Here is a 13258-nt window from a genome sequence, read left to right on the forward strand (position 1 = left end):
AAACCAATTTTACATTTTAAATTCACATTAAACATTAGACTCTGTTTGGATGATGGAAATTCCAATAACATTTGTTAGCTCGCGGCTAACGTGTCCCGCGTCTCTGTCCCGCACAGGCCATCATCTCGCAGCAGGACAGCCAGCTGGCCCTGCGGCGCTCGCTGCTGTCGTCTGCGGAGCTGGATCGGTCGGGCGGGCGTGCCCGGGCGGGGGACACGCTCCTGGAGCAGGAGAAGCAGCGTAACCTGGAGAAGCAGCGTGAGGAGCTGGCCCAGGTGCAGCGCCTGCAGGCCAGGCAGAGGCAGGAGCAGGCCCGCTGGGAGAGGGAGCGGGACCGTCACCTCCGCCAGGCCGAGGCCCAGCAGGAGCGTCTGAGGGAGCGCGAGGAGGCCTGCCGCCGTCTGGAGGCCCGGCTGGCCGAGGAGAGGCAGGAGGTGGAGGGGCAGCGCCGCACGTACCAGCAGGACCTGGAGCGTCTGCGGGAGGCGGCCCGCGCCGTGGAGAGGGAGCGGGACAGCCTGGAGCTCCAGAGACGGAGGATGAGGAGGTCCGGAGTGACGGAGGGGGCCGGCGTCACCGCCCACGACGTAGCGCAGGTGAGGGGGGGGGCTTCTCTCTTTCCGTCTTACCTCGTTTTTTCTTTTATTTCTTCTGTTCTGCTTCTTTCTCTCTCTTTCTATCTATTCTTCTCTTTCTTCTCCCTCTCTCATCAGTGCCACACACACTTCCTCCTGTTTCATCCTGCTGCAACTCCACCCCCCCCCCCCCCCCCCGCATCTCTCTGTCTCTCCTGCTCCGTAACCGTATACACAGCACGAACAGTAGGGCCACTGTGTTGGGATTAAAACGCTTCTCTACCTGCCGTAACGCCCCCCCCCCCCCCCTCCTCTCTCTGAACTGTTTACTGATGGAACACGGTAGATAAGGACGATACGCCTCGGCAGGATTATTTGAACAGTTCTAACCAGCCACCCAGAGGGCCGCCCACACGAGAGAGCCGGTCTCTGGGTAAACAGAGCAGGTAATGTAAAGCCTCGTATTGTGTGACACATCCTGAAACTGGCCCAGATAACGCGGTGCTCGGTGTGGGGCCCTCGGTTCTGTGCGCTTCACGTTGTCCTACAGTTGTGCATTCTTCTGGTCCTGATGTGCAATGTGCAGACCCCATCTAACGTGGGTGCACAGAAGCACATGTGTGAGTGCACAAAGAATTCACAGCAGGCAAACCCAACTGCCCCACTGATAACTGCCCCCACAGGCCTGCTGTCTGCCCTTGCTGGGCCGATCAGAGAAGCATTAATTGCCCCTTCGTTGCTCCTCCCCTTCCATAAATTCTTACATGGTAACGTCGGGGTAACGGCCACATTCTCTACATTCATACATAGAGAATGAATAGCTTTGAGTCACACAACCTACATGGTCTAGCACACATCCTTAGCAGTCACAATGTGACAAGTTCCCTTATCTAGATTATGTCTATTTTCTTCTTTTAAGTCCAATTAGAATGGGCAGCCAATCAGAAAACGCTCAGGCCAACCGCCGACACCGGTTCAGCGTGCCGGATCGGCCCAGGGTGTGTAGGGGCGTGTACGAGGACCGGCCGGAGTTCCCCCTGTCTCCGGCCTTAAACGCCGCTTATCTGACGCCGTGTTCAAACCGTGTGTTGCCCGCGGGCCTGATGAAGGGTTCACACTGCTGCAGTAACTGTATTCAGTAAGGGTGAGGGGGTCAAAGTGCATCTTCACTTAGATCAGGGAACAGTGTGACCACACGCCAACCCCCTTTTAGTTTATTGCCCGAGACACGAGGCCGAAGATTTATTGGCGTTTATCAGGTGTTGGTTAGGGGCTGTTAGGGTTTATTGGCTTATATCTGCGGCCAAACGTTCTGTGGCTGTAGTCGCTCTGCTGTTAGTATGTAAGGCAGTGGCGACTAGCCCTGACATGTCTGTCTGCTTCTTCAAAGCCCTTCTGTAAACGTCAGGTGTGGGGGAGGGGTGGTGTTTGTGTTTGTGTGACACAGCGCTCAGCTGTGTGTGTGTGCGCGCACGCATGTGTGCACTCAGCTGTGTGTGTGTTCGTACTTGCCAGGACACTCTCACAATGCGATAACCACTCTCGCGCGGCGGCTGTCGCCGGTGAGTGTGTTGCGGTAGGACTGTCCTTCCTGGACACACCTCTTCACCTCTTCAGGTCACACATTTGTCGTTTCTTCCCGTCTGTCCTGGGTTGCCGGCCTGGTGCTCTAATCGGTGTTCTGGGCCTCCGCCCCTCTGGCGGGGTGGAGCTGTTTGACCCGGGGTCATTCCCTCTGTAAACCATGACTCATTTCCTGTTAGACTCCTAACAGCTGCAGTCCATAGTCCAAACTGTATAACCTCAGGCCCCTCTGTCTGTCTCTCTGTCTGTCTCTCTGTGTGTCTGTCTCTCTTTCATATTCAGTATCTGGAAGCCTAGGGGGTTTTACTTTCCCTCAGACACCATGATTCTGTGTTATTGCGATTTCCATGGTATATTTTTGGAATGTGTCTCAATTTCATTCTCTCATTACATTACTCATAGTCATGTTGTTTCCAAAAGAGTGTCTTTATTCCTGTGTTTTTGCACAGCGTTCTACTGGGGTTCTTCTGGGATTTTACGGGTTTTACTGGTCTCTAGGAGAGGGGAGGGAACCCCCCCCGAGCAGGTATTTATCACTGCCATTGAAGTGGCAGCTTTTTAAAGGGAACTCCATTTTCCTGCCTGTTTGTGGCCAAAGGGCCTGAGATAAACGTTTGTGACGAGCATCCTGGGAAATGTAGGCGCTGCCTGGGCCAGCGTTTACCTGCCAGAGGTCTCACTGTGGGACTGGAGCCAGCGTGAGCTCTTCAGCTTATGTCAGTTAGATGAACCCCCCACCCGTGCTCTCTGTGTGTGTGTGTGTGTGTGTGTGTGTGTGTGTGTGTGTGTGTGTGTGTGTGTGTGTCACGCCCCCCTCCCTATCACCCTCTGGAAACCTCATACTTACCCATGGCACCTTCAGAGAGCGCAGACAATAGAACATCTGTGTGAGGAGCGTCGTGGTGGGGACTCTCCTCTCCTGCGCTACAAAAGCAGCCTGGCCCTCGGGGCAGATCACAGGGGTGTGCTTTGAAGCGCCTCTCTGTGGAGCAGTCGGGGTGGCTCCAGCCCGAGGTGGGCTTTGGCCTGCCCTCGCCGTTCAGCCAGAGGAGGCGTCACGCCTCCGACAACATCTGCACTCGCACCTTCTACGACGCTCTCGTCCTCTACGGAAACACAGGGCTGGAGCGTGGGGCGCCGCCCTGGTGGCCGTATGGAGCTTGTGACTGGAGGTGTTTGGAGGCAGTTGTGGGAATGCACCTCTTGATTTACGAGTGGCTGCTCTCCGTGGCCTGAAGGGGAGTCTGGAATGATGTTGGGGGAGGGAGACGCAGGCACGACTCCAGTTAGTCCTCCTGTCGTCCTCTGTTCTGAAACACTGCAGCCGGGTGTCCTGCTGAACGGATTTGTAAGCCTGGAAAAGCTCTCCATATGTGTCTGTCCTGTGCTTGCAGCAGGTGTGGCTGTGTGTGTGTGTGTGTGTGTGTGTGTGTGTGTGTGTGTGTGTGTGTGGGGAGCATCACTCCTCTCCGAATGAGGTGTATGTATGGGCTCTTAATTTCACTTGATCTCATGAAGACTTGTGCTTGTGTCAGCTGGGTGCCAGTAATCTCACACACACTCCGCACACACACTCCGCATTTCCTCTGCGCAGCAACACGTTGGCGTTTCGAGAGAAGCGCCAGCGCCTTAATGAACCCGGCAAGCGGAGGAATCTCTCGTTCTGCCTCCGGGGTGTAGATGCCTGAACTTAAGCCCCGTGTTTCGGGTTTAGCCTTAGTGACGTGTCTGTTGGCTTGGTTCAGCTCATCCTGGAGCCCACCTGAGTCTGGTTAGAACCTCTCTCGCTCTCTCTCTCTCTCTCTCTCTCTCTCTTGCTCTTTCTCTTCCTCACACTTTCTCACACTCTTTCTTGGGTGCACTCTCGCTCACACAACCCCCCCCCCCCCCCCCCCCCCCCCCCTTCCAGGACTTAAAGCCAAGACACCCACGGCTCTCGCGACACTGTTCCTCCACTCAGATGTTCAGTAGAAACATCCAGCTGGAGACGAATCCCGTCTGCCCTGGCTGAGGTCCTGTAGCTTTCACACGTGTTGTTGCAAACGCTCCAGACGCTCTGAAATAACCTTTCACTCACAGGTATCTAATAGCAGAACCTCCTCCCCCTCCTCCGTCTCCTCCCCCCTGTCCAGCTCCAGCTCTCCTCCAGCTTCAACGGTGAGCCGGCGGCCGGCGTGGAAGACCCGGGCCCCCAGCCCCGCTCCCTGGTCCGCTCCAGCCTCTCGGTGTCCGCCGCTGACCACCCCGAGAGGGGGGAGACTCTCCCCCGGCGCGAGGGTGCGGTCGTGGCCAAGACGGACGTCCCCATCCACCTGATCAGCACCACCAACCAGCTCCACAAACAGGGCGGCGTGCAGCAGCAGATACCCAAGAAGTTGGCCACCGACAAGGGCAAAGCCAAGGGCCGGGCCAAGGGCTCCCAGCGCACCGACAGCTTGGGTGAGGAACCCGGTCTGATGGAGGCCCCGTCTGCCCACGCTACCTCGCAATCGCGGGCCCGTCTGGGTTACGCTCCGGCCCTGATCCGACGTGCGTTATCCAGCTTAGTCGAGTCTTAAGGAGCAGCTGAAACTTTGAAAAGCTGATGTTTAATTTGGGATCAGTGCTAAACTCGACAGTGTGGAAGATCTCTAAGTACAGGGCAGGGTTGATTTGTCTAGATCTTGTATGGTTCACATAACTTGGATTACGCCGTTAAACTGGTTTTATCATCTCTGGTTTAGAGATTGTACCTTATTAGTAAGCGAGGCGTGTGTGCGTGTGTGTGTGTGTGTGTGTGCGTGTGTGTGTGTGATCATGACCTGAATGAACGTTGCTTTTGCAGCTTCAGTGGACATGAAGCAGATGCTCCCTCTGAAACTCTCGCCCAGGGAGCCCGACGGTTCTTTAAAGGGCCGCCGCTCCATCAGCCCACAGCAGCAGACGCTTCCACAGGCCGCAGGTGAGCTAAAGGCCCTCCGGCTGCGCCTCTAGATCCTGAAGCCCCGCCCCTGCTGGATTTAGAGAGTTTCTAAGTTCTTATCCTGGTTCACGTTGTGAGCACTGCTCAGTACCACCACTGCACATCCTGGCAGTTCTGTTATGTTTATAAAGTATATTAGACTTAATTGTACAAGTATTTTTTACTATTAAAGTGTTTTTGAAAGTCTGAATTGTTCCGTTTGTACAAATATTTAAATTTTGTGAATTATGTACTTGTGTTGTAGTATTTATGGTGTGTTGTCTGTAGTTTTGTTTGTCTTCAACATCCTGGCAGGTTGAGACGTGTAAGAATGTGCGTATGTGAGCTCATATGGAAACTGATCTGGCCCTGTGTGGTCTTCCCTGCAGACGCGCCGAGCCTCACAGACGACTACCCCACCGAGCTGCCCCTACCCTCCTGCCCAACAGAACTGCCCCAGTCCAGCCAGACCAGTAGCCTGCAGAAGGGCCAGACCCAAAGCCCCACCTCGCTATACCCCGCCGACGACAGCACCAAGGAGCACGTCATCTTTTTCTGAATGCCGCTTTGAATGCTGGGAAATGTGGTTTGGCAAGAAAGGTTGTGAAAGGAACATGAAAAAATACCTTTTGGCTCTCTGGATGAAAAAAAAAAAAGTTTCTTTCATTTTAAAATGAAGTCTTAATATTTTTTTAGTTACTAACGCCAATGACTTTTGCCTTTTAATGAAATAAATGGTGACTGAAGGGGAAGGGGTCATATTATGCACTGTGACTGGCCAGCAGGCAAAAAACCCACAACGCACTGTGGGAATCCATTTTAATGAAGGAGCTGAACTCAAACAAAGCAAAGACAACTCAAACATCAAATTTAGCACTCCACTGGATCTAACATGCACCTTTGCCAGAGGACGGGGGGGGGGGGTGCACTGCCCAGCCTTTGTCCTGGGGACGCGTCTGTTTCTGAACCCTGAAGGATACGGGCCTTACAGAACACCTCTGTAAAATAGTCAGTGAAAGATTTTAATTGTGGTTGCTCAGCAGTTGTGTTGGTCTTGGAAACGCACAACCCTTGTGACACTGGAGACGCTCTTATTCTGTCTGTCACTCTCTCACTCCCTCTCACACTCTCTCTCACTCCCTCTCTTTCCCTCCGTCCCACTGAGATCTCAGTCCCCAGTCCAGATTTACTGGGTTGGGACTCCATTCTTTTAGCTGCCAGGGTGTAATGTACTGCCCCCCCCCCCCTTTTTTAACCTGCTTCTAAGCAACTTCAGCTCCCAGACCATTAAATGTAAGTCCTCACACTGGCAACTTGGTATTGCCGTATATCCTGTCCAATCAGAATGGTTCAGCAGTTGCCCTAGCCAATGAAAAGCCCTTCTGCTTCTTTTAGGACATGGCCCACAATGCAAGGCCAAAAAAACCCCAGAAAACCCCACAATAATGATCTGTAATGATGTACCATTAGGATTCAGAAGCATCATCTGATTGATGTGCCAAATGCAATGGCCAGACCTTTAGTCCCGGTTTAATTAGGTCCACTGAGATCTAGCAAGAGGACGTTCCTGCAGTCCTAAAGTCCTTTCTGGGTACAACGCTGTCAGCACATGCCACCCTAACTGTCCCACCAGCACCTCCCCCACTGGAGACGTTCACCTCCGGCCGTCTGCCCGGCTCTGCCTGCGTTCTCACAGCCCGTGTAACCCGACGAGTCCCAGCGGCGGGTGTTCAAAGCTCGGAAATGCCATGCGAGTCATTTCACTTTCCAGTTCACTTGCGGGACACATGAGACCTGCAGGATGGAGTTCTGGTTCTCCCTGGCCGACTTTAATCCTCCTTTGCTGTGGTAAATGAGTTCAGAGGTGCAGGTTTGAGTACAAGATCCACATGACACTAAAGAACAACGTCCTACTGAAAATTCAGTACCGTGAATCATGCATTATAATAATGTGGATTTCAGTGCATTTCTAACAGTTTTTAAACAGGCTGCCTCTACCTGTATTTTCGTAGTCATATTTGCATACTACTTAACAAGCATTTCAGACGAAGATTAAACGTGTGATATTAGCATCTCTTGGGTTGGTTATGAGAAAGGACTCCTCAATAATATTGAGACTGCAGGTACTGAAAGTTGTCTGGGTTTTTCTCTTTTTTTGAGTTTTTATGTATATATATACATTTTGTATGGGTATACATTTCCAAATGAGCTACTGTTAGTCACTATGATTGTGATTTAGTATGTATATATTGTACATATGACTTCATAGAGCTGTTCTAACGCAGGTGTGTATTTGGCGCTGGGACATGGGACCACTGAGGCCAAGGTGCTCACCTGGAGCAGGAGACTTTCTGGAACTTTCCTCCCAGCACTTTGAACTCAAAGCTCCCTAAGCCCTTTTTCCCCTTCCACCTTCTTTTTTTGCCGTTTGAAAAGGGACGCTTTTTGCACATTTCAAGATCCTCCGTGCGCTGTGGGGGTGACCTGCGTGTTGGAAGCAGACGGCCAAAGGGGCCCAGTGACACTCGAGCAGAACTCCCCACCTGTCCTGCTGCCAGACAGTGGCCATTCGCTCGTGGTAACCGAACCTCGCCTAACCGCGGACGCCGACCGGCGACATGCCCGAGCTGGAGTCGGAAACTCCCGCGGTCGGTCCTGAAGAACGTGCAGTTTACCTCACTATAATGTCTCTGTGTTCAGCTCTCAAACTCCTCTGGTTAACGGCGCCGTCTGTCTGTCTCTGGCACCTTGAAGCTGATGTCTTAAGATCCGTCTCGTTTCGCTTGCTTGTACTTGGACGTACTGGCTTGTGCTGTCTGTCTCCCCACTTTAACCACTTGAATCGGGACCACTTGAATCTGAGCTCACGTCTCACGTGATTGTCCTCGTCTGAGCTCACGTCTCACGTGATTGTCTTCATCTGAGCTCACGTCTCACGTGATTGTCCTCATCTGAGCTGTGAACAGTCCAGGCTTCTTTAAGGAGGACGGAGCTTGTGATGTTTTTGTGGGGTGTTATTTCCTGTTGATTGTTCTCCGGTTCTCTGCTAGGTAGGAGCTTCCATTTCCCCCTGTAGCTTGTAAATATCAGAATGATTCCTGTGCATTGCCAATTACACTAGTCACTTTTAGGAACACACTTGAAGGGGACCTGAATGTCATTTTTGTGTTTTGTGTGCGTATATTTACAAATGTTTTAATGACATTTTTAGCAAGCAGGACTGCCGTGATTTTTTTTTTTTTTTTTTTACTCACAAAAATAGCTAAAATACACACAAGCCTGCTTTAGAGACTTTTTAGTAATAAAATATTTAATATGGTACATGGCTGTGTTGTGTGAGTGTTTTGGGCTTCCAGCTGAAGGTCAGGTGACCTGCCTGATGGCTCTCTCTCTCTCTGCAGGACTGTAATTGCAGTGTTGTGACTGAACAAAGCTATTTTCAGGTGCTGTGGTCCTGCCTTTCTTCAGCGAGGTCACTTCCTGTCTGGGTCTTTACCACATCTCTCCTTTTTTCTCAGGTAATGCTCTGTCCCCCCCCCCCCCCCCCCCGTTCATCTGTGCTCATTGTGTGTACTCGTAATCTGTGTTGAAAACCAAAACAAAAACTTTAAACGGCGAAGAACACAGCACCTAGTGACCGCCTCCCCGTGCTGAAAACACGTCGCCCTCTTCCTGGCGTTAGGGGCGCCTGTTCGGCGAGGCAAAGCTCCCTTGATCCATGTCTGCGTCGACACCCAGAGGTGGATTAGCGCCTGACGCTGCGCTGTGTACGGCTGTCTTGCTTCTCCCTCTGTTTTCTCGTGATTGTGTAACACGGCACAAGCTCTGAGACAGAACCACGTCTCGAGAAGGGGGGGGGCGTCCTTCACCAGCACCATGAAAGTAAACATGCGCTGCTGCCGTGGCGACAGCCCCGGGGCCAATCTTTGTCTCTGCCGTGGTGCGGGAGTGCTAGTCAACTGGCTCGTTGTTCTCTGGCCGGATAAGATGGTGCTGATAGTCACCCACTCGGCCTTCATGAAGCAGTACAGAAGGTGCTCAGCCCCAGAAATGCACCTCCGTGCTGAGATGTGCTTGTGTGCTCGTATCTCAGACAAGGGTACTTAAAGGGTGAGGGCTAAACAGTCATGGACGAACACACACAACCCCTGCTAACCATATATCCCGCCCCCCCGCCGACAGTCATTATCTCCATGTCACTAACGTGCTCTCCAGACTCACTCCGTCTGTCATTCTCTCTCTCTCGCACACTCTGCCTCTGTGTGGCTGCACTCTCGTGTCCCCTCAGACGGTGGGGGGGCCGTCATCATCTTCCCCCCTCCCCGTTCCTGCTACTTCTCTTTTACGTGGGTGTCTTACCGTAATACAAAGACTACAAAATGAAACCGGACCCCAGAAATCCCAATAAGGCCCACGCTGGGGTTGCGTTTGAATATCTACCAGCCAGATTGTCCAGTGCTGGAGCATCTCTCTGATTCCTCAGGAGCAGACACCCTGTCAGAGGTTGTGGGTGCTGAACATGCAGACAGGGCTGCTGCCCCAGGGTGCACGTGGGCAAACCTGCCACGCCCCTCCACTCCATTATATATCCTGATGTTGCTTTCCTTCTCTCTCTTGACTGCGAGTGCCTTAATTGGAGATGCTCCCACGAGAGTCGGGCGTGAAGAGCCCCCACCCCCCACCCCACCCGTGCTCCGGCCCTGCTAGAAGGCCCCCGGGGGAGCAGGGCCAGGCCACCGCTGCCTTTGTCTGCCGATGGACGCGGTACCCCTTCTCTTCCTCATTCCTCTCTTTGTCATTTCTTGTCGCAGTAGAGCGGACGACACCCACCGGGCCCGGAACAAACCGCGGCATTCTGCGGAGCGGCCACGGTTTCGTGTATTGCGCATCTAAACATGCAGCACTCGCATGGAATGCGTGTGAATAAGTTCTATGGCATGCGATACTGCGATTGCATTTTTCTCGAGGGAAAACCACACCCTACCCGGACCGTCTTATTTCATAACTCATCCGGCCTCCAACAATCTGGCTTAGCCTAATGCCGCGGAGACTGGCAGGGTGTGAGATGGAATATTCGTACGTTTAAATTGTGATTTGAGGTCTCAAATGTAAAGACTCGCCGAGTGGACGCAGACGTCCGGGGCCTACGTGAGCAAGCGCAGTGTGAGGGTTCGCCGCGGGAAGATCTAACAGCATGCCTCTCTGACCGCCTCCTCCTCGCTGTGCACTGGCCCCTCTTAACAGTAATTACGCCTTCACGTAAACAGTGATTACGTTCAAATTCCAATTCCCGCAACTCCGTTCCTGCTTGCTGTCTCACGCCTCGCTGGCCCACGTACACCCACATAGAGAGCTGGGTTTTTTTTTTTTTTTTAGGGCAGGTATTTCCTGAAATTGCTGGCTTCGGTCCTCGCTGACAGTCCACAGTGGTTTGCAGCTGTCTGCAGCAGAGCTCCAGCCCTGTGTGGTTAACTGTTGAACAAGCGGCGTTGTGACTGGAGTGCTCTCACCTTAGAGCACCCTGCTAAAACAAGACCGCCTGCTCTGTAAACGCACTCTCATTCATTCTAGGGTTGGTTTGTTTGTGGAGGTTTTGTGGGGTGTGTTTATTACTATTCTGTCAATCAGATTACCAGGACAAAATGAGCTCACAGCTGACTGCAAGATTAACAGACTTAATTTTGTACCTCCTACAGGCAGACTTGAGGGGCTGGGTATGGTGATATTTTTTTTTTTCTGGCAGACTCTGATTTAAGAGGACACTCCTCTCAGCTCTGCTGGCTTTATCGCAGACGTTTCAGCGGAAAATGGGAAGTCACTACTTCAAATCTCACTGCCTCAGTACCGACAGATGCCTCCGTCTGGTTTCTTTATTGTACTGACAGATCCCACCGCCTGATTTCTTGTACTGACAGGACCCAAATTCTGTTGCAAAAGTCCATAAAAGACACAGCTGCATCTACACAGCTAGAAACTGCAAGTTCACCTCAAAATGCTTTTACAAAACTTAAACCCCTGTCTCCAGGCCCCTGGGCCGGCCGTGGCCAGAGAGATGCGTCCTGTGACCGCACTATAGATCATGGAGGGTCTCCCCCCCCCCCCCCCCCCCCCGTCACTAATCCCCATTAAGAATGCAGACTGCTTTGTAGTTTTAAAACACAGCCTATAACAGTTCCTGCGTATCCTTGTCTAGGGTGTTGTTTTTCTTACAGATGAACAAGAAGCATACAAATGCTTCTGATGTGAACTTTAACCCTTCCTCCTCCAGCCAGCGGTCACGTTCTGCCTGGGGAGTGCCCACGGTGTGAAGCGCCCTAGACCCGACCAGCCCTCACCTAGTGTGTGTCAGGCCTGCACCATCTCCTGTCTCTCTCCACCTGCTCCAGCTCACCGCCCTGGTGTTCAGCCCCGACGCAGAGCAGAGCAGTTTCCAGTGCAGATGGCTGGTGTCTGCCGTTCATCGGGGGCCCCTGGTGGCGGGAACCCCCAGGGGAGAGGAGTGGAAGTTAATTCTCCACTAATTTGGGATCTTTGTGTTGCAGGAGGGGCCCCAACTGTGTATGTCTCCCTAACAAACATACGCTAGAGTTAGACTAGAGACGGCCATGACCCCCCCCATCCACCCACTCCCACCTCAGTGGCCCTTTTCTGCTGAGGATCACAGTAAACGTTAACCCCCCCACACACAGCCCCCCCCCCCCCACACACAGCCCCCCCCCCCCCCACACACACAGCCCCCCCCCCCCCACCCACTCCCACCTCAGTGGCCCTTTTCTGCTGAGGATCACAGTAAACGTTAACCCCCCCACACACAGCCCCCCCCCCCCACACACAGCCCCCCCCCCCCCACACACACAGCCCCCCCCCCCCCACCCACTCCCACCTCAGTGGCCCTTTTCTGCTGAGGATCACAGTAAACGTTAACCCCCCCACACACAGCCCCCCCCCCCCCACACACAGCCCCCCCCCCCCCACACACACAGCCCCCCCCCCCCCACCCACTCCCACCTCAGTGGCCCTTTTCTGCTGAGGATCACAGTAAACGTTAACCCCCCCACACACAGCCCCCCCCCACACCCCCCCCCTCTTTCTCCTCTTTGTCTTCTCCCCTTTCATGCTCCTTTTGTCCTTTGCCAAGATTCTGATGGCTGTTTATGAGAACTCCCTAAATTGTGCCGCCGACAACCTGTTTGAATTTTTCCGTTTTTTCTTTTGCATGATAATAGAGCCACACACACACACGAACGGGCGCACACTGAATCCCTCTAAAGGGAACACGTTCCGTCTGTTCTCTTCTGTCTGGATACTGTTTCAGGTTTGTGTGAGACTCCGTGTCTGCATGCAGAGTTCCACTGTTGGCAAGTGTAGCTCGGAGGAATTAACTTGTTGATGCTACGGTCAAAACCATTTTGTTCCAGTTGTCATTACCCTACTGAAAGCCATTCTTTAGTCAGGTAAAGATCCGAACCAGCATCGTTTACCTACTTCCCCTGAGATTAAAATGTCCCAGAAATTACTAGTGCCTCAACCGGTCACGGAAATGTAAAGTCCTGCTGCACAAACATGGCCATTGTTGAATAAACCAGTACTTTTCTCCAGTTTCCCACATACTAGCTGCAAAATAAATCTCAAGACAGTTTCCTTCAATTTCCGCTCTCGGACACCCAGGAAGCCCGCGATGTCTGCGGCAGCACAGAACCCAGCTGTTTCGGGGTGGGAGTTCTCCATCTGTCACCTCTGCTAGTCTCTCTCATCTCCTACCGCTTCACTGTGAGGCGTGGGTGTGGTACACACACACACACACACACACACCACACAGGAGGAACTGGGCCAGCCACTCTAATGCGTCAACGCCAGTGAATTGGAGAATAAATGACTTCTATGGAAATGTTTTCAGTCAGTCTTTGGGAGGCAGCCATGGTACTTATTTTAAGAGATGCATGAACCTATTTAAACGTGAATGAAATATATAGGCACTGCTACTGATGTAATAACACAGGTCATGCCAGGGATGATAGGAGCATTTGAGTAGCTCTCTTAATCTGGTCAGGCTAAGACCACAGATGTGTGTGGGTGGTCTTCTCTCCATTCCTCTCTCTATCACTCTGTTCTCTGTCAGCATTTCCAGGAAAAGACCTAGCAGTTGGTTGCCATGCTT

At 52.6% G+C, this 13258-nt stretch overlaps 1 protein-coding gene across 5 annotated transcripts in view; it reads left to right on the plus strand.

Moving 5' to 3' along the window:
• The window catches only part of arhgef18b (rho/rac guanine nucleotide exchange factor (GEF) 18b), a 53172-nt gene extending 44751 nt beyond the window's left edge, over positions 1–8421 (plus strand). For 4 of the 5 annotated variants that reach the window (XM_077023813.1, XM_077023809.1, XM_077023810.1 and 1 more), the window contains 4 exons: positions 117–596; positions 4292–4598; positions 4984–5100; positions 5490–8421. In XM_077023813.1, the coding sequence (XP_076879928.1) occupies positions 117–596; positions 4292–4598; positions 4984–5100; positions 5490–5659 (1074 nt within the window). In that variant the 3' untranslated portion in view covers positions 5660–8421. Of the gene's footprint in view, positions 1–116; positions 597–4068; positions 4599–4983; positions 5101–5489 lie in introns of those variants that run through there. The other variant, XM_077023812.1, reaches the window with a different exon arrangement.
• Positions 8422–13258: the final 4837 nt, after the last annotated feature.

The sequence above is a fragment of the Brachyhypopomus gauderio genome, chromosome 12, assembly GCF_052324685.1.
Source record: "Brachyhypopomus gauderio isolate BG-103 chromosome 12, BGAUD_0.2, whole genome shotgun sequence".
Lineage (NCBI taxonomy): Eukaryota > Metazoa > Chordata > Actinopteri > Gymnotiformes > Hypopomidae > Brachyhypopomus > Brachyhypopomus gauderio.